At 39.9% G+C, this 23,154-nt stretch overlaps 1 protein-coding gene across 2 annotated transcripts in view; it reads right to left on the minus strand.

The window, feature by feature from the left end:
* The window catches only part of ANKRD10 (ankyrin repeat domain 10), a 32,535-nt gene extending 17,236 nt beyond the window's left edge, over window positions 1-15,299 (minus strand). Inside the window, exons 1-4 of one of the 2 annotated variants that reach the window (XM_037137673.2) lie at window positions 14,932-15,012; window positions 14,078-14,419; window positions 10,787-10,939; window positions 5,792-5,883 (exon numbers count right to left, since the gene is read on the minus strand). In XM_037137673.2, the coding sequence (XP_036993568.1) occupies window positions 5,792-5,883; window positions 10,787-10,939; window positions 14,078-14,080 (248 nt within the window). In that variant the 5' untranslated portion in view covers window positions 14,081-14,419; window positions 14,932-15,012. Of the gene's footprint in view, window positions 1-5,791; window positions 5,884-10,786; window positions 10,940-14,077; window positions 14,420-14,931 lie in introns of both variants that reach the window. The other variant, XM_037137672.2, reaches the window with a different exon arrangement.
* Window positions 15,300-23,154: the final 7,855 nt, after the last annotated feature.

Raw genomic sequence — 23,154 nt, forward strand, 5'->3', positions numbered from 1 at the left:
AAAATTCTTTCAAAACTGGAATATGAAAACATAGGAAGACATAATAATTTTTACTATGAGTTATTTGTTCTGCTAAAAAAGCAGCAAAATCAATCTGGTATTTTTTTTAACTTTACAAAAGTTAAAATGTAACTGCTTATATACTGTATTTTCTATAAAAAATTCTGAACATAACATTAAATTTATTATACCTAAGAATGACTTTAAAACGAAACTCCACTCTGCTGCCAGCTAATCCTCCATCTATTTTCCACTTATAGTGTCACAACATTAGAATATATGAGAAGCCTACATTCTAATAAGAACAGTTTTTATTTGTAATTTGAAAAACCTGAAATATAATTTTTAGAATCTGAGTTATCACATCACCTTCAGGATGTTTTCTTTTTGTTAATGCCATGTGACAATAAAAGATAACCACAATTTTTATATAAATAATATTTCTGTTAAAATTCTGATCTCAACTTAACTATTGTTAGTTTACAAATAAAAAGGTAGATATCATAAATTAGGGTAAGCAAAGCATGCAAATCTAAAGACTCTATATCTGAATTCCTAGATTAGCATTAAAACCAATCACCGCAACAAATACCTCAACAGTATGCCTCGTGTGAAGAAAGGAAGCCATACTGAACATTCAATGCCACAACTGTAAGGTTTTCGGAGAAGCACCTGTGGCAGTTTCAGCAGTTTCTATATGGAATGCTCCCCCTTTCTAGGATTACTTGAAAAAATCAAGTCAATTCGAATTACGTAGCTGTAAAACATTGACATGTGTAGTTTTTACAGATTCAGAATCTTCTGTGTGATTTAAAACGGGCAATGGTTCATAAAACAGGAAACTTAAATAATAAGGGATCATATATTTGCAGGCAACATTTGGATTAAAAATACATATACATACATGAGGTGCAGAAGCACATTTACTGAGCGTAAGCCATTGTCACGTGACCTCCTTGACCAAAAGCTATTGCTCTAATACACTGCCTTCTCAATCACTTCTAATATTTTTTTAGCATGAAGCCAATTTAATTATGTCAATATTTCAACAAAATTTAACAGGACTAAAAACCATTAACTCACGATTCTGGTTACTTTAAAATTTGGTATGCTGTATCTCAAATACATTAGTAACTATTCCTAGATGGAAATAAGCAAATACATGGAATCATTAAAAAAAAGAATTAAAAACATTACTAAATGTCCATTTGTACAAACAAAACATTAGCAAACATCTTAAAATTTTTTCAGTAAAAGAAAAACGTGTATTTTTAACCCTTTGGTATCCAAATTCTTAAATAGTTATGAAGACTTTCTTAAATTCTTTAGGTAACAATAAGAGGAAACTATTTTTTAAAGTTTCTACCTGAATAAATTTGGTGCCAAGTTTTCGCTTTAAGTTCAAAACTGATGAGGATAGTTTTACAACACTGCAAATGACCCCAATTATGTTTGCATACATTAAAATATAAGAGTATCATTCAAATACTCTGAAAAAGTACTTAACATGCTCCCACCGTATTTTAGAAAAGGAAAAAGATATTTGGATTTAGAAATCATTGGTTTATTTGAAGCACTATTTATAAAAGTAGTGGTTAAACTATTAAAACCTATACATTATTCAAGCACAAAAAATAATAAAAATTCTAGACTAAATTTGTCAAGAATTCTACAGTATTGTCACTCCATCATCTGCTCCTGCCCATCAGGCAGAACTTTAATAGCTATCTCAGGAAGTTAATTCCTCCACCTTGCTTTTTGCACGTTAATAAAAGGAAAAAAAGATGCAGGAAATAGCAAGATCAGACAAGTTTGCCATAGTGACAATTAGATAAGGAAGGCAACACTAAGTAGTGTGACTGGAATGCAGAGGATCCAAAATCAGAAACTATGGATTCAGAGTTATAATTTTAATAAATTTCATAGTTAAAGTATTATCCAGAAGGACAAGTAAATGAACAAATGAAAAGAAACCACAAAAAATGCAAAATAAAGGAAAGGAAAATAAAATGAAACTATGAATTTTGAACATGAATGAATGGCTAATCTGAATTTCCCAAATGCAAAATTACAAATTTCTTACACTAATATTAAAAATATACTCATCACATAATTTCCTCTAACAAAAATTCTGCTTCCAGAGAGGGCTCTATGAGTAAACAAATAAAAGTATGTCATAAATATGGCCATCAATTATGAACCAAACTTAAACCAACTCCACTTCAGTGAAAAATTCCTAAAAGTTCAGCAACATACTTTTGCAACATTAAAAAAATCACATTTCAGACTTTTGTTATAACCAATTATGCCTGTTTTCTAAATTAGACAAGGAAGTTTTTTTCAGAGTGAGTCAATGAATTTATTTTTATATAAGGCTATATAGATGTTTCTCCAGGAATCTGATGGTCATAAGTTCTTCTTGGGATCAAAATAATTAAGTTAAAATATGTGTAGCTCATTTAAAAGTCTGATTACCACAGAATTAATGGTTTCTATAAAAATGCTCTCCTATAGAAAGCTATGAGACTTTGTCATAGCCTGATTAAACACCAGCATCTGTATACTGTATATTAAAATGGACTAGCAAATTTGCCTGAGATACAAGTAATTCTGGTTTCACTCTAAATCCTGCTAAATTCCTTTATTTTTACTGAGGCATTAAAAAAGCTTAAATATCTAGTTAATATGGAAACATTCACCACCTATATCTCTCAAGAAAATAAATACAAAGTAACCAAAATTAATGGTGCCAAAATGCTAAAAGTAAATAAGGCTCAAAATGTGCAACTGACAATGTGAGCAGTAAAACAGTTTTAATTATCAGCAGATAGCAAGCTTTTAAACATCTTTTTCCAAAATCACATTAAGACAATCTTATATTGTTACTAGTTTGATCACAAAAGAAAAATGACACAACTTTTTCATGTTAGGAGCTGCCTTTCTGCCAATCAAAAATTCTAAGTGTGAAGCAAGCAGCATTCGAATATTGGCTGCAATGAAAAACTGAACTGCCATACAAGCAAAATAAAGGATAATGACCAACTTAATGAAAACTCCGTATCTGAGAAAAAATGAGAAGCATCTGTAGAGGTTTAGATCATTTAAAGTACACAAACATTAAGTCTGGTCACAGAACTGACATTCATTCCTCTGTGTGTTTATTTTTATACCTAAACAATGGCAAAAAATGATGATTATCGTACAAGCTAAAACAAAACCTCACATGAAAAAAGAAAACTTGGCACCAAAACTCAAGATGTAAAATAAGAGAAGGAAAAAAAAAACTGCATCAATATACTCACGTGTGGTGCTAGAAAATGTAATACGATGCACAGCAGTTGACATGCGTTATCTTACAGATGCAGCCTACATTGACAAGTTAGTTATGTAACAAACCATTGTAGCCCCAGATGTGTGGTACACTTGCCCTCACACTATCTACCCAATGACCAAAGAGCAGCAATTTAAGACTTTGGCCACTTCATGCAGCTGATATATAAAAAGCAAAGTAGGAATTAAGAACAAAATTATTAAATACCACCAAGTGTGATAAAATGCTGATATGAGACAATTTTTAATGTATTCATGGGAAAAGAAAAAATTTATATTATCTCCTAAGTATTATGGCATGTAATATAAAGAATAATCTAGCCTGTTCTGAACTGGGAAAAAAATAAGTAACTTTAAGGCATTATAAGAAACAAGTAAAACAGATCTAAATATTGTAATTTGGGGGAATCAAACTATTATTTGTTGGTAGACTAAAATTATAAAAACGTGCAGAACAATCGGAAAGCAATTTACAACTTAGCTTACTGGCAATACTGACATTTTATCTAGATGTTAAAACTAAATAGTGCTATATAAAATTGCAATATATAATGATTACTTGTGCTCCACCTCAGTCCAAAGACTTATAAATTTAAGAATTGCTTTTGGCTAGGTAGCTCAGGTGAAATACTTCTTCTAAAAAAAAATCTGAAAGTTCAGTCAAGGGAAATCACCATAATGCAGGGTCTCGAGGGAGTGGCTCTTATACTGAGAAGGAAAAACAGACTGGCACTTGAGGCCATGCTCAGTCACACTTGGTGGAAAAGAGACACTCGTGGGTCCTGTAACCAAGGACAGAATTGTAAATAAAATAATCTCATTTTAAAAAGACACCTATTAAAAGGACATAGCAATAGATATTTATTGGCTTAAAGGATTAAGCTATCCCTTAAAATGAATAAAACTTACATTTTAGTAATAAAATGTTCAGGACCAATGTACAGTATTGTTTAGAAAAATAAGTCATTAAGAGATTAACATCTAATTATTTCAATTAATTAAGCAACTTAATCAATTATTTTATGACTCTGTATTTTATAAGCAAAGCTTGTTATTAAAGATGAGCTTTTAATCTAAATACAGCTAAGAAAACTGCATATATATCTATGCTTTGAAGCAATCCACTGAGAATTATCTCAATGTTTTTAACATTGTACAACACATATTAAATTGTTTTTACAGTACCTTAAGTCATAACTACATATGAAATTACAAGGTTCCCTGAAATGTAATGGTTAATACAGGTCATATTTATAATACTAAATCACTACATAAGTAAATGATCCAAGTCCAAACTAATGAACTAACCTTAACAGTAATACTTAATGAAATAGAAGCTAAGATACTAACAGCCTAATGACAGCCCCTGATATTAGACAGGTCTTGCATTAACCTATACGGTTTTATTGTCCAGGGTCTATTTTCAATATTTATTATAATACAGAGTCAAAACAATGAAGTGGAAACCAAAGGGTTAAACTAAGTTAGTTTCATGGGTTTTATTTCTACCAAAGTCTGAAATTTCTCATTTCCAATTATATAAAGTGGCTTGTAATTATTTTTAAATATTCAAGACACTCAAGGTAAAACAAAAAAAGCTGGTATTATAGTTATTTTGGTTGTTATAGCTCTATAGCTTACACTCAACACTTAAGGGTGAAAACCGCATCCATTTTGTTAATGCTGTGAACTGCAGAAGAAAAATTTTTATAACATAAATGTTTTAAGTAAATACAAATGAATTTGCTACCTAAAATAAATGTATAATGCCATGGCTAGCTCGTAATTTGCATATAAAATAACATTGTAAAATTAATACACTTAAATATTACTATTGTTTTACCAAACCATAAGTTAGTTGATGTAAACTGGGCTAAAACAAATATATTCTAAAATAATGCCATAAGTATCAAAAGCCCAGAGAGAGTTTGAAATCTTTAATATATATAGGTTACATTTTTACAAGGAGTTACAAATCATCAAAAGTCATAATTAGGTCACATCTGCTAAAAGATGAGGAACTAAAAACTTAGGAATGCTAACTGCAAGAATTTTTTGAGCCAAGAGGCCTGAAAAATATTCAAATCCAATGCAAGGACCTTGTTTTGAAATTTCAACTTGGCAAATAAAAGTTTGAAGACTTGCCCACAGTGATACAACTAGTCAGTGGCACAGTCAATAAAGATGCTGGGTTCCAAGTTTAATTACTTAAGTGCTCTTTCCGTCCTAATATGCTCTCTCTCATGGCAAGAATTCTGTTAGGGCTGTAAAATTAAGGCCCCTTCTGTGGTCAACATAACCTGCATAATGTTGCTCACTAACACCAACTGATGTAAAAAAGCAAAATTATATAACTAATATTAAAAAGAAACTTCAGGACTTTTGCTTGCTCTAAATTCTGTCTCTGAATACAACACCCTTGACTACATCTTGGTTGGGAAAAATAAACAAAGACACTTACTCGATGTGAGCCCCATTGGCCACCAGGGCACTGATGCAGTCTAGGCTCCCAGAGCGAGCTGCCTTGTGAATGGGAGTCTCGCCCTCACAGTCCTGAAACAACAAAAAGTGACACACATCCAACAAGACTTCCACATTTTAAAGTAAAATAACTAACATAGACCATGTACCACCTCATTAATTTTTGAAATGAAGCAACAGGGTAAACCAAATTTGAAGCAGAACACAAAGAAACGTAGATGTGAAGAGAAAGTAAGAGCAGACCAAGGAAGGGCCATGGTTTGATCAAGAACAGAAAAATCTGTGGGGCCTCTATAGCAGTGATAGCATGTACACTCTAGATGGTGGTTTAGAAATCATTTTATCCCGAGTCTTAGCACAAATATGTTGCAAATAAAATCCAAAATAATTATCTTCTGACAAGTGGGAAAAAAAAGTAATCAAGGCCAAGAAATAGCACCAGTATCTAAAGTCTGGTCTAGTTTATCCCTATCTACCACAAGGCTAGCTTGAGTCAAGATATCATCAGTGCTTCCCTTGGATTTTTTTTTAACCTTGAACTTGAATTAGGACTACACTTTAGAATACATGGTTGAGGTTAAAGGGCCAAGAAATGATGGGGAGGGAGAACACAAGGATCAAAGATAGCCAGTTCATATACAATACAACTAAGGCTATTATTTGTAATGGGCAACTCTGTGCAAGGACTTTTAGAAAGCCTGCATTAAAACCAGACTTATGCTTCAGAAAAAATGCTGGAGGAAGCAGAGGAAGTGACCAGACTCAGAAAAACGATTCTGACCACTAATGTAGTCATCCAAAAAAAAGACAGATTATACTGTATAAATGGAAAAGTCTGAAACACAATTTTATTTATAAGCTCTCACATAAATAAGAGGCAAAAAAAGAAACAACAATCAAGAGCAGTCATTTCTGCTAGAAAAACTGATTTAGGACTTTTTGCCTGGGAAATTCAGAGTGGCTAAGTAGCAACAGTTCCTGAATGAATCACACTTCAATGACATGGGAAGCTGAACTTGGCAGAAGACAACCACCACATAATTAAGGGATAAAGACATAAAGCAGGAGTGGGGCAAATGTACAAAGTGTCTGGTACTTAGAAAACAGTTCATTCATAAATTCAGGCAATATTTGAGCTCCTCATCAGTGGGTATTTACTCACAGGGGGAAAAAACTAAGATGAGGACTAAAGTAAAAGTGTGGTACATTATTTTATAAAAAAATGTATTATGAAAGACTTGACTGCTTAGTGGAGGGAAAAATGCTCAAAATATGCTCAAAAAGTGACACAAATAACTAAAAATAATAACCCCATGTTTATTTGAAAAACAAACAAAGAAAACCATGTGGCTGTACAAGAAACTATCTTCTGAACTCAGATTAAAAAAATTTTTTACAGATTTTATTTATTAGAGAGAGGGTATGAGAGGGAGAAAGAAAGGGACAGACATTAATGTGCTAGAGAAACACCTATCGGCTGCCTGTCTCAGGACATCATCCGGGCACTTGGCCCACAACCCACCCAGGCACATGCACTGGCTGGGAACTGAACCGGTAACCTTAACATGCCCCTACCCACCCAAAAAATTTGGGGGAGAGTGGGTACATAATAAGGACAAATAAAAATTACTGGCAAATATTGCCAGGAAAAGCAGAATCAATATTTTTATGAGATTTTTCCAAAAAAACCCCCCAAAACAAAAAAACTCCAAAGCAAAACAACAAAAACCCTCAAGAAAAATAAAGTTTTTTTTTTTAAAGCTACCTTTGGAACAAAAAGAAAAAGTAAGGATTTTCATCATTTTCAAACAATGGTGGGCCAGTAACAGATGACAGAGAAAAAGTAAAACAACTACCCTGCTCCTGTTTTGTGTTATACTAGGAGATTATACTAGGAATCTAAAGACAAGTCACCTTGAATTTATTTATTTATTTATTTATTTATTTATTTATTTATTTATTTATTTATAGACAGACAGACAGAAGGAAGGAAGGAAGGGAGAGAAAGAAACATCAATGGGTGGCTGCCTCTTGCGTGCCCCTCACTGAGGACCCTGGTCCCCAACCCAGGCATGTGCCCTGACTGGGAATTGAACCTATGACCCTTTGCTTCGCAGGCCCTTTGTAACTCAACCCACTGAGCTACCCCAGCTGGGGACACAACTCACCTTGAATTTAAATAAACAAAAATCTTGTTTTTAATACAGTTACAGGACACTATAAAAGCAACATCAAATGCCATCAAAATTCTAGAAGTGGTATTAAAGAGATGACTTGCAAACAGAAAAAAAAGACAACCATGGGCAGTCACTACAGACCAGCAATTTTCAACCAGTATGCTGCAAAAATTTTTTTAACATTATATATATATATATATTTGGTGTGCTGTAGAATTTTAATTAATTTATGTATGCCATGAGATGAAAAAGTTCGAAGTCACTGCTATAAACTTACAAAAAAAATCACTTGAAAACTGCTTTCACTTCCTTTTTGTAAAACTTAGAACACTGAGCCTCTAGACAGTACATCTAAGTTTTAGAAACGCCTGATGCCAACCTTAGAGATGGCAGATAGTATTCACTAAACTTGAGGAAAGTGGTTAGTCATTAAGATGACAAAAGATTAAAACTAGAAGATGAGTTTAAACTAACAAAGTGTTATTAAGGCCCTGGCTGGTGTGGCTCAGTGGACTGAGTCTCGCCTGAGAACCTGAGGTTAATTTCTTCAATTCCCAATCAGGGCACATGCCTGGGTTACAGGCCAGGTCCTTGGTATGAGAGGCAACCACACAATGATGTCTCTTTTCTCTCCCTTTCTTTCTCTCTTGCTTCCCTCTCTAAAAAAAAAAAAAAAAAAAAAAAGAATACTGTACTAGGTTCAAAAAAATTACACGCACACACAAAAAAAGCCTAAGAAAAATCTGAATCTGGTTTTATACTAGTTTATCTAGAAAATGAGAAAAACTGTCTACCTCAAGATGAGTCAATGGTGTGTTGGGGGAGGCCAACAAAAGGACTACTGGGACTTCGAGGGTCACTGAGTGCCTGTCATAGCAGTCCCTCTGTTACTTGCTAAAGACAACATCTGAGCACTTGAGACCATAGCCACCTGAGATGCTTTCAGGAGCAATGCCAATATGCCTAAGAAATCCAAGCAACACTCTCGTACATGAGAAAGCTTGGGTATATTGAACCAGGTGAGCAGTTAACACATATGGAGGGCTGTGATTGGGGATCTGGGGGACTCTAGCCCTGGAAGCAGAGTTCAGGAGAGAGTTCCACATAGTGCTATCTAGAGCAGCTCAGAAGAGGTGGGGAAAAAGCTTGCTACCTGTGAAAAATACTGAGCTGCTAAAAATGTTATATGAAAAGTGGGCTTTTAGATTTTAAAAGGTCTGAAAAACAGCATTAGACAATTTCTTTAGCTCTAAATTAAATGCTACATAACAATTTAATGAAAATTAACATACAGAATATTCTATACTTAAATTCCATATTAAAATTAAACATTACTACATGGATTGTCCATATTTTATTAATAAGAGTAAGCCACAGACTAAGTAAATAACCTGCCCAAGGCCAGAGAGATGAGGTAGCAGAATATGTAATCAAGCCCCACTGCCCTTTCTACTGGGAGAAAGAAGGAAGAAAGGAGAATGCAGGACCAGGAATGAGATAAGCAGAGAGACTGCCAATGCCTAATGGTATACAGTTACTGAATAGGTGGATAAAAGTAACAAAGCAGCAGAAAAGTCTGTATATATAAAGGCACCCATGCAGTGAGATGGAATGAAGAAAAAGAGGTAGCACAGTAAACCTAAAAATTGCCCCATCCCCTGAGTTCCAGTTTAGTAACAGAAACAGGCCTAAAATCCAATGCTGTCCCTTTACCGTCCTCTCTGTTAAAGTCTACTGTGTAGAACAAGTTACCCTTCTAACTCTCACTCTCCTTTCCCACTGATACTTGTGTTAAATCACGGCTAAAACACCTTTCTTCAATTACTTGTTTTGTAAGTGGGTAGCTGTGTTATCTTTAGGAGAGGATTGTAACTATTTTATACCTGGATATCACAAAGGACTGAAAATTAGGAAAGACAGAAAGAGAGAAAGGCATAAAAGACGAAATAAAAGTTCCTTTGCTTACAGTAGGCCTTTGATGATTATTAGTAGGAAAAAGGTATAAAAATAAGATAAAGGAAAGAGAAAAAAGGCATAAAGAATAGCTACAAAGCCCATGCCTGGCACATGTCCCTTAGACGAATCCATCCTGGGACAGGGTTTTAAGATGGGGGGATGCTCCAGTCAGACTACCCCTGGAATTCAAGCAAGTTCCCAATAAGCCAAGCACTCTTCTTGTGGAATGCCCCTGCCACGCCGCACCCGACCCCCCCTCCCTGCAACTGTCGTGAAAAGAATACTGAAAAGACACCATAAAAAACTGGCACTCTCATGTTCATGTCTGTATGCTTAAATACAAAACCCTTGCATCTGGTGTCCAGGAGTCATTTCCTATATGACATGTCTTATCTGCATTGTCATCACCCCCAACTTCGAAGCAACATTAACCCACGTTGGTCACTTGAAGGCTAATTTAACCATGTAGATGATTTAACAGCCATTCTTTTGCTACAGTATGGATATGTTTCCACAATTATCAGTGGAAATGAAGCTAAGGCAGCTGTGAGCAGGGGAGCCAGGAAAGCTGGACTCTATGACAGTCCTTCAGTTACAACTGTAACCTTGTGCAAATCACTTTGGGTCAGTGTAGATCACAGTAAGTCATATAATAGGTGAGAAAGCTTTGTTTTGTGAAAGGCCTATTATCCACAAGTAACTCAATAAACATAAATTCCAAAGAGCCCACAGGTAAAAATATCAAACTCTAATTAAGGCCTCAATTTAAAACTCAATACCATGTAATTACAACTAGAAAAAGAAAACAAACAACACCAAGTCAATCACTGACACTCCCTTACCGGTTTGTTAATGCTGGCTCCTGCTTGAATCAACCAGATGAGGCACTGAGGATGTCCCCCAAAAGCAGCAATGTGGGCTGGGGTCTGTGCATAACGAGTAGTGGAGACATCAAGCGTGGCTCCAGCTCTCACCAACTGTATTAAGCACTCCAACTTCGAAAACAGCACAAAGAGAAATGAAACATACACAAATGTTGGTATACTACTAAGTATTATTCAAATAATCTAAACTGTACAATGGAGATTAAGCGGCATTTTTTGTTATCAATTTTTTCCTGTTTATGAGAACAAAGCAAGCCATTTTTTTCCCAACACTATACAAATTTTAAAAGGCACTTAAAAGAACATTCTTCCTTATTAAAAAGTTGGCACATAGAAATATAAAGTCAAAAAAACCTGACACTACATAAATTTAAATATTTTGTTTTTTCTATTGTTGAGAAAGACAAAAATAAGAGTAAACTGCATAATTTAGACTTCTCTCAAAACTAGGTTTTGCCACTTTCACACACTATTCTAAAGTATAAAAACGTTCAAGTGGTAGGTTAAAAAAGTTTTTGTAGCCATAGGAAACTCTGCATAGTCAAAGGCTGTTTTCTACAGTCTGTACAACTGTACACCTTTAAACAATGCAGCATGTGATGAATACTCAATTGAGGGCCATCCTTCAAATTATTTTTTCAGGGAAAAGATGTGTAGAGTAAGCAAGAGGGCAGGACTCAGTCTTTTCAAACTGTACAGGGGAAAAAAATGCAGAAAGGGCTAAAGCATAGCTAAGTTCTGCACCTGTCAGGTGACTAAAAGGAAGACAGGAGTCAAGATAAGACTGCAGCCAGGTACCAAATTATACTAGCCTCTGGGCAAAAGAACTCATCACACTCAACAAACATTTAATTAATGCCTAACACATGCCAAGCACTGTTCAAAGAGGCCTGTTGTTCTCAAGAAATTACACTTTTCCACCTTCTGTGTCCTCAGGAGCTGGACTCCAGACTGCCCTGTTTCCCCTGACCAGGAGCCATGCACAATTACTGAAAAAGCTCTAACTGCCAAAATTCTTTCTCTTCCAAAGGGCAGACCTCAAATGAAGAATAGCTATGTATTCATCTCACCCCACATCTCCTATCTTCTTTCAGAAATTTAAGCCTTTCCTCGCAAAGGGCAAATTACTGCCATCAACATTTTTGTCAGATGAGTTCTCACAGTTGGGAGTACACAGATTTAAAACATGATATCTGTCTTCAAGGAACTTGAATCTGGGAGTGGCGGCTGATAAAGAGACAACTCTGGTATATTTTTATATACTTCCTTTGTTAACGTACTGAGTAAAAAAGAAAGCTGCCAAAACTAGAGATAAAATGAACAGCTGTCAAATCCAACAAAAATGAAACAAGGATGAAAATCACTTGGCATGACAAAAGCTGTTAATCTTAACATCAATCGAGAACTCCCTGGACTTAAATGTTACCTATTAGTTCGATTTAGGAAATTGGGTTTGAATTTTTTGAAAAATACTGTTCAATAAGATAGCTTGTAAAAGCAAGGCATAATTAAAGATTTTAAATGTTTATAGTGTTTTGAGAACAAATAAGCCTCGTAAAAGTTTAGGTAATTTGTGCACAACTGGCACATTTCTAGAAACACAAGCTTGAAAGTTGGGAATAGTTTATAATATGCTAAATGCTAAATTAGCACTTGCACAGACAGTGTAGCCCTGAATATATATGAAAGAAGGGAAGCTGTTTTCAAGGAGTGGGAGGTATTAAGGGGGGACTGAACTGGGAACCTATAGCACTGAATCCTGGCCTAATTTCTGTCCAAACAGCTTTTTCTCAAAGACAGAGAATGATGCTTCCTATGGCCCAAGAGTGTCCAACCTTGTGGTGTCTGTCTCTGGGCCACACTGGAAGAAGAGTTTTCTTTGGCCACACATTAAATACATCGTGACACAGAATCACAAAACCATCTCATAATGTTTTAAGAAAATTTACAATTTTGTGTTAGGCCGCATTCACAGCCATCCTGGGCTGCATGAGGCCTGCAGACTGCAGGTTGGACATCTCTGCATGGCCCCTTCTATCAAAGACAATACAGATACAATAATTAAAGACAGCTGAAAACACTATAGTAACTGCCTCTAGTTACAACATTTGGTTTCTGAGGTTAATCTACTACTCATGTTCCATAAAGGCAGAGACTTTCAAAACGTCAGTTTTACTTTTGTCATATATAAAACACACATAACATGAAATTCACCAGTTGAAGCATTTTAAAGGAGTTATGACCATTATTTATCCTTAGAGACACCTGTAGGCACCCTTGGACCAGTAAATAAAAACTCTAAATGGCCACTGAGGACAGGCATCCACAGGGAAGCCTTTTCAAAAAAAAGCTGTCGTTGCCTGTTACTAAGGTGTCTTTTCCCAAAACGCAGAGACAAAAAATGTTTGAGAGTTACCTACAATTTAATGTAAAATTAAAACAGTGCAAGATGCCCTCTCAGGAGGGAGATAATGCCTCAGATCACTGATTGCCTTGGGAAATCTATTTACATTCAAGGCTAGAAAGAGGAGGGCAGGAAAGAGTGCTCTATTACTTTTAAGGACTGATTTCCCATGGGTGTTTTTTCAGCAGCTGGTACTACATTCACTGGTACTATAGAGACTAGTGCTTTGGGATCTTACTGTTAAGTTACTTGCCTCCCCCCACTGTCACAACTCCCTTTCATTTGTTTCAATAAAATAAACTCCTGATTTTTCCATTTTATGAGGGGAATCAGAAACTGTTTCCCAAAAGATACAATCGTATTGTTAACGTAGCACCAAGAGTCATGTAAAGCACGTTCATCAGCTAGACGATCAGGTCTTGAAATAAAGTAACTTATTTATTTCGCATTATCCTGCATCTATTTCTGCAAAAACCATTTCTTCAATTTAACCTCATGATTTCAGAGGGGAACATTTTTTAATGTCCATGGATTTTGGAATATAAATCTTAGTTACTTTTGAAACGCACCATGTCACTTTATGACTACTTCTCTGGTTTAAAAAAAAACCCGTTTACTGCACAGGCGAGGAAAACGTTAACTAATCTTTTAAAAAATTAAAGTAGCAATCTGTTCTCAATTTTCACAGGAAAATAATTCTACCTAATTTAACACCTTTACAGTAACTCGCACGCAAGATAATACAATCATCACTGATTTTACTAAAACTGGACAAACTAAGAGCCTCAGGCATACAAACAACATTACACACAAAATTCCCCAAAACCATTTTTTTTAAGTGTTACCATTCATCTTACACAACGGTCTGATGACTTTACAATTCAGCCAGGTTATTCCACCACGGAAATCATCTGAAATACAACCTTCAGCTAACACAGAAGCTCTCTCCAGATAATTCGTGTGTATCCGCTCGTTCAAGCGGGAGCAGGGGCGAGGGGAGAAGGGGGCGCCTCCAAAGCAACCCCCGGGCAGCAGTTCCGTCAGCCAGAGACGCGCAGACCCCGTCCGGCTCCGGCTCCCGCGGACGCAGCTCGGCGCTGGCAACTCTCGGCATTTTAGGAGGTTAACCCGTCCTACCGATCCTCCGCATTCCGCGCCGCTTTGCTCCCGACGCCAGTAATCCTCCCCTGAGTCAGAGCGGGAGCGAGAAAACCACCAGGGCCCGCAGTCACACAGCGCCCGATCCCGGCCGCCCCGTGGCTTTCCCCAGAAGCACCCGTGCTCGGGCAGCTCGCGCGCCCCCAAGAGGGCCTCGTCTCACCACCACCCAAACCGGCCGGCCGCGGGAGGCCCGGGCCCCCAGCACAGGCTGCGGGGGGTGGTCCCGAACCTCCCTTCCGACTGCAGGCGCTAATCCTCACTCGGCCAGAGGCGGCGCAACCGGGAAGCCGGCGCCTCCAAGAGGCCACCCGTTTGAAACCTGGGCCGCCACACAAGCGCCTCAAGCCCCTCCGGGCGCCTCTGGGCCCGCTCCGGCCCCACAGTCACGACACGCCCCGGGCCCTTCCGGGCACCGCCGCACGGATCCCGCTTCTGCCCGCGCTCCCGGCACGCCCCGCACCCCCGCGTCCCAGCCCCCAACTTCCCGACCCCCACAGGAAAGCCGCGGAAAATGGCGCCTTAAAGCGCCCGCGCCCACCTTGCCAAAGTGCGCGGCCCAGTGCACGGGCGTCCAGCCGTAGAAGGAGTCCTCAGCGGCTAAGTGGGCGCGCGGCGTCTGCTGCAGCAGCGAGCAGAGCGCGGCCAGGTCCCCGTCGCGGCAGGCGCGGTGTAGCGGGAAGCGGAGCGATAGCAGCTCCTCGCTAGAGAAGCCCGCTTCCACGCCCGGACCAGCTCCCGCCACCGACATAGTTCGTCACCGAAGAGTGTGCACCGGCGGGCCGAGGGACACGCCGGTGACGACTAGAGAGGCCTCCGCCGCCTGAACACAAAGAAGCAAGGGACCGCTTTCAGCGCTGCCGCCGCCGCCGCCGAGTCCCGCCGGCTGCGGAAAGGAGCGCGCACAGGGGGCGGGGTTGGGGGGCGGGGCCTGCAGCGGCCTGGCCTGAAGCTGACGCCTGGAGACGGGGAGTCCGGAGGGCGGCCCGGCACAGTGGAGGTGGGGCCTACTGGAGCAAAAGACGTGTTCTACGCAGGGACAGGCGGAGACTGACAGCAGCCTAGACCAGGGAGGAGCCCGGGAGCGAAGCGGTGGTGCTGTTGCAGTCGGGGTGGAGCCAGCAACCGTGGGTGGGGCCGGGAGCGGGGGGCGGGGCCTGGCGCTGCTTGGGTTTGGGGCTGATTCCTGGAACTGCAGGGAATGAAGGCGGGGACTTTGATCCGGGGGTAGGGGGAGGACAGTGTCGAGATGTCCCCCTGACTTTGCGGGTCCGGCTGGTCCGACGGGCCCTTGGCCGTGACCCCTGCCCAGGCAAGGCAGTGTCCTGATCGTCCCGCAGTGGACGGCCCAGTGGCAGGGCCTCGGAGTTGGGATTTTTTGTGACCTTCCCGGAAAGCCGGATGCCTAGTCCGCAGAAGGTTTTGGCCGCGCGCCTCTAATTCGCTCAATTAATCCTATGTGGGAAACCACTGCTCCTTCAGATCTGAGAATCCAGTCTGCTAGCGGGCAACCAGTTCCCGCGCTTTCTGCCCTAATTAGGGCGCCTGCTGGTCGTTTGCGAGAACAGGTAGTAAAAATACTGAGAAAGAAACATTGCTGCGTGCAAAGAAATGCTAAATTCTATTTCAATGACTGAGGATTGTATTTTTTAATAGAATCTTTTCTGGTGAAAATTATCGATCATTTCCCAATCGGAAAATAACCACTGTTAACTTTTATGGATTATATAGTACTTTTCTAATCACGTAGTTGATTTGTGTATATTTTTTCCTTGTGTATATTGCTTTCCTTTTTTTATTTTACAAACTCCTAATCACAGTAATTAAACTGTAAGTAGGTACTTACATGTCTGGGAAAATACTGGTGCGTAAGATAGCACATTGCAGCATTAGTTAATAAAAGAAGAAATTAGAAGCAATGCCTAAGGAAGGGAAATTGTTAACGGTATAAACACAAATGTGTTGAGTACAGTGGCGAATAAAACACACTGGGAAATGCTCTAGATCACAGGTGGGAAACACAAGGCCCACAGGTGGAATTCAGGCCTCTCCAGAGGATACCCTGTTTCTCCCTGGGGTAGCACCTAGCTCTTGCTTAACTGTTAAGGAGTAGTTACATTTATACAGTCCTAAAGTTACATTCTGTCCTTTGAAGGCAATCGAGAGGCTGATGTGCCCCCGCCCAGTGAAAATGAGTTTGACACCCCTGCTCTAGATAAAGTGAGAAAAAATAGCAAATATTTTGATTTGGTGAGCAATTACTAATGAATGGGAAGTATGAGTGAGATTTACAATCTGTTTTCTCTCAAAGAGTTTATAATCTATTAGATGAGACCAGAAAGAATATTTCAGTAGTTCAAGCAGTACTTTTTTTCAGACCAAAAAGATAGAAATATGCTAAGAACCCAGAGGGCAATCGTTTTTGTTTGTGTACACTACGCTGATATTAGTCAAATTACCTATTTAAGATATACACACTGATAGTGACTCCTACACTTCCTGGGAAAGAGGCATCCCATTTTACAAAAGGTCAAAAAGCATGCCTTCTGATCCATAATAAGGACAGGGATGGATTATTCTTTCTTAGTTGCATTCTGCAAATGGTGGAACTGAGACACAGATCAACTAAGGACAGATAAACTTTGCCCAAGGACAAAGTTCCTGCACACCTATAACAGAGGTAAGAATAATAGACTAGTTTCCAGTCCACTGTTAATTAATTTTTTTAACCTTTGAATTTATTTTGCATAAAGACAAAAATAAAATAGGTTATAGTGATGAAATTCTTAGAGTGCATCCTTCCTCAATTGATATGATTTCCTGATTCTTTAGGGTTACTTGGACTCTATATACACATTTAGGGAGCTGTAGAGAAATAAGCCAACATGTATGTGATGATGGATCCTTAAGATATGTCTCAGGATAATTGTGTATATGAAAATTGTAAGGGGGAGTCTATTGAGTACTCTCAAATGCCAATATTCCAACTGGTTTGTCCCAAGTTTTGCCCAACTCTTAAAATTTTAATTAATTTCCAGTTTTCTTTAGGACTGTTGTTTCTAAAAAGTTCCAGAAAAAATGGGGAAAAAAGGTAGATTTGTGACTCACATCCTTTAATTTTATTTGACAAAGCAACCACAAATAAGTGACAAAGACTCTGTCCTTGACCAAACTCTATTCTGACTCTCCTGAATTTCAACTAGGCCTCGATTTTTGGACTTGTGCATTTGGACTCTCTGCATTGTCCAATTTTAACAAAAATACTAAGTTGGTTTAGTTAGAATCCCCCACCCTCATATATGATCATCTTTGATGCCTAATTAGGTTCTTCATTCCCCACAACCCTCAGATGGAATCTGGTCACCCTGGCCAGCCCTCAGCAAGAATCTTGTTAGGTTGGTTTAGCCAGAATTTCTGATGTTTAGTTGATGTTTCCTCTTAACCATTTCCCATTCGTGGACATCTACCTCGTGTTGTGGCTATATGTTCCAACTTGTCCATGCTATATTGAGAATCGAGTCTGATCTCTCCTCTACTGCAAGAAATAATGGGATCTTCCACACTGTAGTAGTTTCTACACCCATCATGATGGCCCCACTTGAGTAAAATCTACCTTTTTTCCTTTTTATTGATTTTTTGGGTGATGCTGCTTGACAAAATTATACAGTTTTCAGGTGCACACTTCTATGAGTAGAATCTACTTACCATGCCTTAACAAATGTCATTGAACAATTTTCTTCTTTACTTGTTTGAATAATAATTTTTTTCCTTCAACCTAGCAAATATGGCTATTTGAAGATGTGATTCAAATACATGAAAGAAAACAGGAAGACTCAAGACTCAATGTGTCAAAACCAAACCCCAAAACTCTGTGGTTAGGATTGGCATTGTGGTTTTCCAAAAAAGAATCATGTTTTTTAAGAAGTTGCTCAAATGGAGCAGGGCTCAGTCGAAGAAATACCCCAGTCAGAAATCCATAGACGTGTCCACATATTTGGTAGACATTGGCAGGCCTCTTCTGAGCGCTGTTATTACACTTGGGACATAGTGAACTTATGACATGGGAGATGAGTTGAAGAGGAAGGCAGGGCCCCAAGTTATACACCATACCAAGAAGCTGACTTTAATTCCTGAAAGTGTTGGGCGAATGAGGGACCAGGCAGGGAGAGGATGGGGCTCGTACATATGCCCAACTTACAGCTGATTCAGGAGATCCCACTCTGATGGTGCCTTCACCCTGGCCTAAAAGTGGGACCGGAGTCTTACTATTATCTGGTCTACATTTCCCCCCTCCTATCCATCTCCCCCAGGCTGCCAGACCCATCTTTTAAGAAGGCAAATAAATCTGTAACGACAGTGTCTTGGTCTGTTCGGGACGCTATAACAAAATACCATAGACTGGGTAGCTTAAACTCCAGAAATGTATTTCTCACAGTTTTGGAGGCTGGAAATCTGAGGTCAGGTTGCCAATACAGTTGAGTTCTGGTGAGAAGCCTCTTCCTGATTCAGCAGTGGCTGCCTTCTTGCTGTGTTCTAACTTGGTGAAAGGGGAGAGATCTCTCTCATGTCTCTTTATAAGGACACTAATCCCATTATGGAGGCCCTACCCTCATGACCTCATCTCACCCTAATCACTTCCAAAGGGCCTGGTTCCAAAGAGCATCACATTAGTATGAGTTTTGGGGAGATACAAATATTCAATCCATGGCAAACAACTTCCCAGACTTTGGTCATTCAGATACCACTTCCATATAAATTTTTACCATATCTATGTTGATTTTCATATCCATGTAGGATCTGTACTAATCATATTTTTCTTAAAATAGGTTTGCTTTTTAAAACTTACTAACTTTATTCACATCCTCTTCATTAACAAAACATCCATGAGTTGCGGTGCTAGTTACATTTTCTTCCCTACCCATTTAAACAAATACACGACAAAATGAAGTTTGTTCAAGGCTGTCTACTCAGTTTTTGAAATGAAAGTTGCCTCTGCCAGAGGCTTTTCCCACCCCATCCCCAGTACAGTCTCTCTGTTTTGGATTGAGCTGCATTCCCCAAAATTCATGTGTTGATGTCCTAACCCCCAGTATCTCAGAATGTGACTTTACTTGGAAATGGGTTTGTTGCAGATGTAACTAGTTAAGATGAGGTCATAGTGGAGCACAGGCTTCTAATCCAATGTGACTGGTGTCCTCATAAAAAAGGGAAATTTGAGCCCAGATGCACACACACAGGGAAAACACCAGGGGTAGACGAAGTTAGAGATTGGGGCGACGGGGCAGAAGCCAGGAACACCAAGGAGTGCCAACACCACCAGAAGCTTGGGGGAGGCCTGGAACAGATTCTCCCTCACAGCCTCGGGAGGAACTGACCTGCGGACACCTTCACGCTGGACTTCTGGCCCCCACACTATGAGAGATTACATTCCTGTTGTTCAAGCTCCCTGTTTGTGGTTCTTTGTTATGGCAGCACCAGGACACTAACACACCCTCCTGTCCTAGTTCACTCTGGAGATGCCAGAGGCTGGGAGGCTCCTTCACTGCCCTGCTCAGACACTGTGAATGCACCTGACTTCTGAGACTTCTTCCAAAAGCGATGGCCCTGGGAACACCAGCAGCTTTCTTCCCTTCGAGACACTTTCAGGAGGAGAGTTTCCAGATGTCTAGAATATTAGTTTCTTGTCGCCCCCAACTGAAAAAAATTTTTAAACTGAGAAGTAAATGTTACTCATTTTAAATTATGAAATAAACTTGTAAAACTGAAAAAAAATGAAATAACTACAATCTTGATAATGAAGAGGTGTGCCCTGAGACCGACTCTCCACGTTCGTAGCTCTCTGGAGGCTCTAAGTGCGAACGCAGGTGTTTGTTTTTAGAGATGACCTCTCTCTGCTCTGGAAGGGAGACTCCGTGCAGGTCAGAGAGCTTGCTCTGAAAATTCTGTGCTTTCCACTTTGCATCAGGTGTTCTGTTGAATAACATAAGGAATAGATGCCTCTCTCTCTCCCTTTCTCCATTTCTGGCTCCGTGTCTCTCTGTCTCAGTCTCTCTCTCTCCGTCTTTCTGTTTGTTTCACTCTCTCTCTGTTACTATCTCTCTGCTTCTCTCTCTACCCCTGTCTCTCTTTTCATCTCTGCTTCTCCCTCTCTCTCATTTTCTCTCCACCTGACTCTCTCTTTTTGTCTTTCTGTCTTTCTTTTCCTCTCTTTCCATCTCTCTCTCTGTCTCTTTCTCCGTCCCTTCCTGTCTGTGTCTCTCGTTGTCTGTCTCTCTTCATTATCCCTCTATCCACGGCACCAGAACAATGCCTTATTCATATCCAGGTCTCAATACAAATTTGTTGACTGACATGAAATTGCTGAAACTCATAGCAGTTGGCAGCTCCTTTTCAGGAAGGGAGACCTGCTATGGATTGGGGAGCTTGGTTACAAAGAACATTAAGATTCTGGAATCTAAATGATTGTCTTGTGTCTTACTTATATAGCTTATTTAAAAAGTGATTAGCACTATAATGGGGAAAAAAGCCTCAATTCTTTTCCTTCCTATGTAAGCAAAACTCCAATTCTTCGCTCTGGTTCTCCACACATTTGGTGACGTTTGTCACATTTGGTGGATTTAGATCTGTACTCCAAATCTCCACACTTCTGGTCACCAAAGGTGTGGAGATTTAGAGTAAGAGATGTTTCTAGTGTCTCATCATTTAGGAGATTACAAGAGCTTGAGGAGCTCTTCTGGGAACTGCAGACAGAGGCCAACATATACTTTTTATAATTTCACAAGCACAGGTGCCCTTAAAAGAAAATAAAATTCAAAGGGCTGTGCTCCACTCAGAAGCAGACTTGTGATAGCAGAATACTTGGGGTGTAGGCGGGGGTGAAAGCTCTGAAGAAGGAATAGGAAACAGTAGGCTGCGCTGGTACCTGCCATCCTAAAGACAGAGGCCGACGGGGGCTGCTCCCGGAGGGTCCTGCTGACCACTGAGGATGGCCACATGTGGCCTCCGGACCCTTTCTTTGATCTCTAACTTGGCAGCCACAAAGTCCTTTCAAATGTGTCAGCCTATTTCTTAATTTCCCAGTGTTATGACTGGAGAGAAAAATCCCGAGTGAGTCATCACTATTATTAAAATGTGCTTCAGCAGTCTCACTGGGCTGGGTTGGTGACCTCCCTCCACAGGGCCGGCCAGGAAATCCCCACGCTGCCATCCTGAGGCCGACTCTGCACCCCCCCCCCCCCCCCATCCTGCCCATGGTCAGAACCACAGGCCTCAGGCAGAGGCAACTCCCCGTGCTCCCTGGACCAGGCCCTGGCACCTGCTGCCGTTGAAGTCTATCCCATCTTCCTCACCCTTCCTGAAATTTCCACTGTTGAATTTATTCCTTAAGAATGTTCCAGAAACAAGAGCATTTAGCCTGATGGGAATCTCTGTTACCAAGGATAATATAGTCCCAAACACCTGATGAAATAACAGGAATTAAGTTGTCAAATTAAAACCATTTCTGACTCAAGTGGCCTCAGTTCTGAATCTACTCACTTAAAAGGCTCTGTCTGTTAGTGATGGGCAAATTAAAACCACTCTTGTTTGCTCATCACTAACAGAGCCTTTTAAGTGGGTGGATGCAGAACTGAGGCCACTTGAGCCAGAAATGCAGAGGCTCCCAGGGAGTGAGGATGGAGCGGAAAGGTTCTGTCACTCGAGTCCCAAGATGGTCTCTACCTGGAGGACAATCCCACTCCATTAGAACCCTGCACCTTTGGTTCTTTCGAACATGAGTGATCTTTGTGAGTGATTGTGCAGCATGAGGGGGAGCAGCCAGATTTTGGGATGGAGACGCAATACCATCCTGCAGCGGTGGCCCAGGGCACTGTGGCTGGGTACTTTTCACCTCTCATTAATGCCAACCTTTCCCCCTTTCTCCGTTGCTGAGGGCAGGATGATGTATTTGGAAACTAGATGATTGGCTCTTCCTTGATGGAGGGAACACCTCTCAGCCTGTCTAGCTTAGTCTCCTCATTCATTAATGGAAGACAAAAAATACCCAATTCTGGCAAAATGGTCATTGGGAGGGTCAGATGAGATTGCGGACATGTAAAGGATTTTTAGATTGTGAAGATGCAGGTTATTAAATGTTCTGCAAAGTACCTTTATTATTTACCCTGCTACTAAGCAATTTATAAAAATTTCAGTTACCACTTTTTCCTGGTAGGAGGTATTGCTGTTAGGTGTTTTCTTGTGGTCAAGGTCTCCAGAGCCTTTGTTGTCAGAAAGTGGCTCCACTCAGAGCGCATGCCAGCTGCTGTGAGTATCCCTTGGACCCTGCCCTGTTCCTGGGACCAAGGGACTGTCCCTGGGACTGGTGTCCACCAGAGCTGCCGATGACAGTATGCTGACCTGTGGCCAGGAGACACTGTCCTCCCTTGGACTCTTCATCCCAAATGTAGGGTGACCCCTTCTAATTCCACACCAGAGACCGTCACATTTGTTGTATATATTTTCATACATACATACAAATGTAAGTATAGTTATGCATTAATCTACCGATGATTTTTCAGGTACAATGGAATCATGTCACACGCTGCCTGCAGCAGAGTTGTTATTAGAGAAGTTTAGGCAGCTTTCCATGCCAGGGATAGAAATCACTACTAATCTTTTTAATAGCTGTGTGTGACAATGTGTGTCTGTACCGTAATGTACTTACTCATCCTTTATTGATGAATGCATTTTTTTATAATTATAAGCAATGGTGCATGAATATATTCAT

This window comes from Artibeus jamaicensis, unplaced genomic scaffold (assembly GCF_021234435.1).
Source record: "Artibeus jamaicensis isolate MK-2021 breed Jamaican fruit bat unplaced genomic scaffold, CSHL_Jam_final scaffold_833, whole genome shotgun sequence".
NCBI lineage: Eukaryota > Metazoa > Chordata > Mammalia > Chiroptera > Phyllostomidae > Artibeus > Artibeus jamaicensis.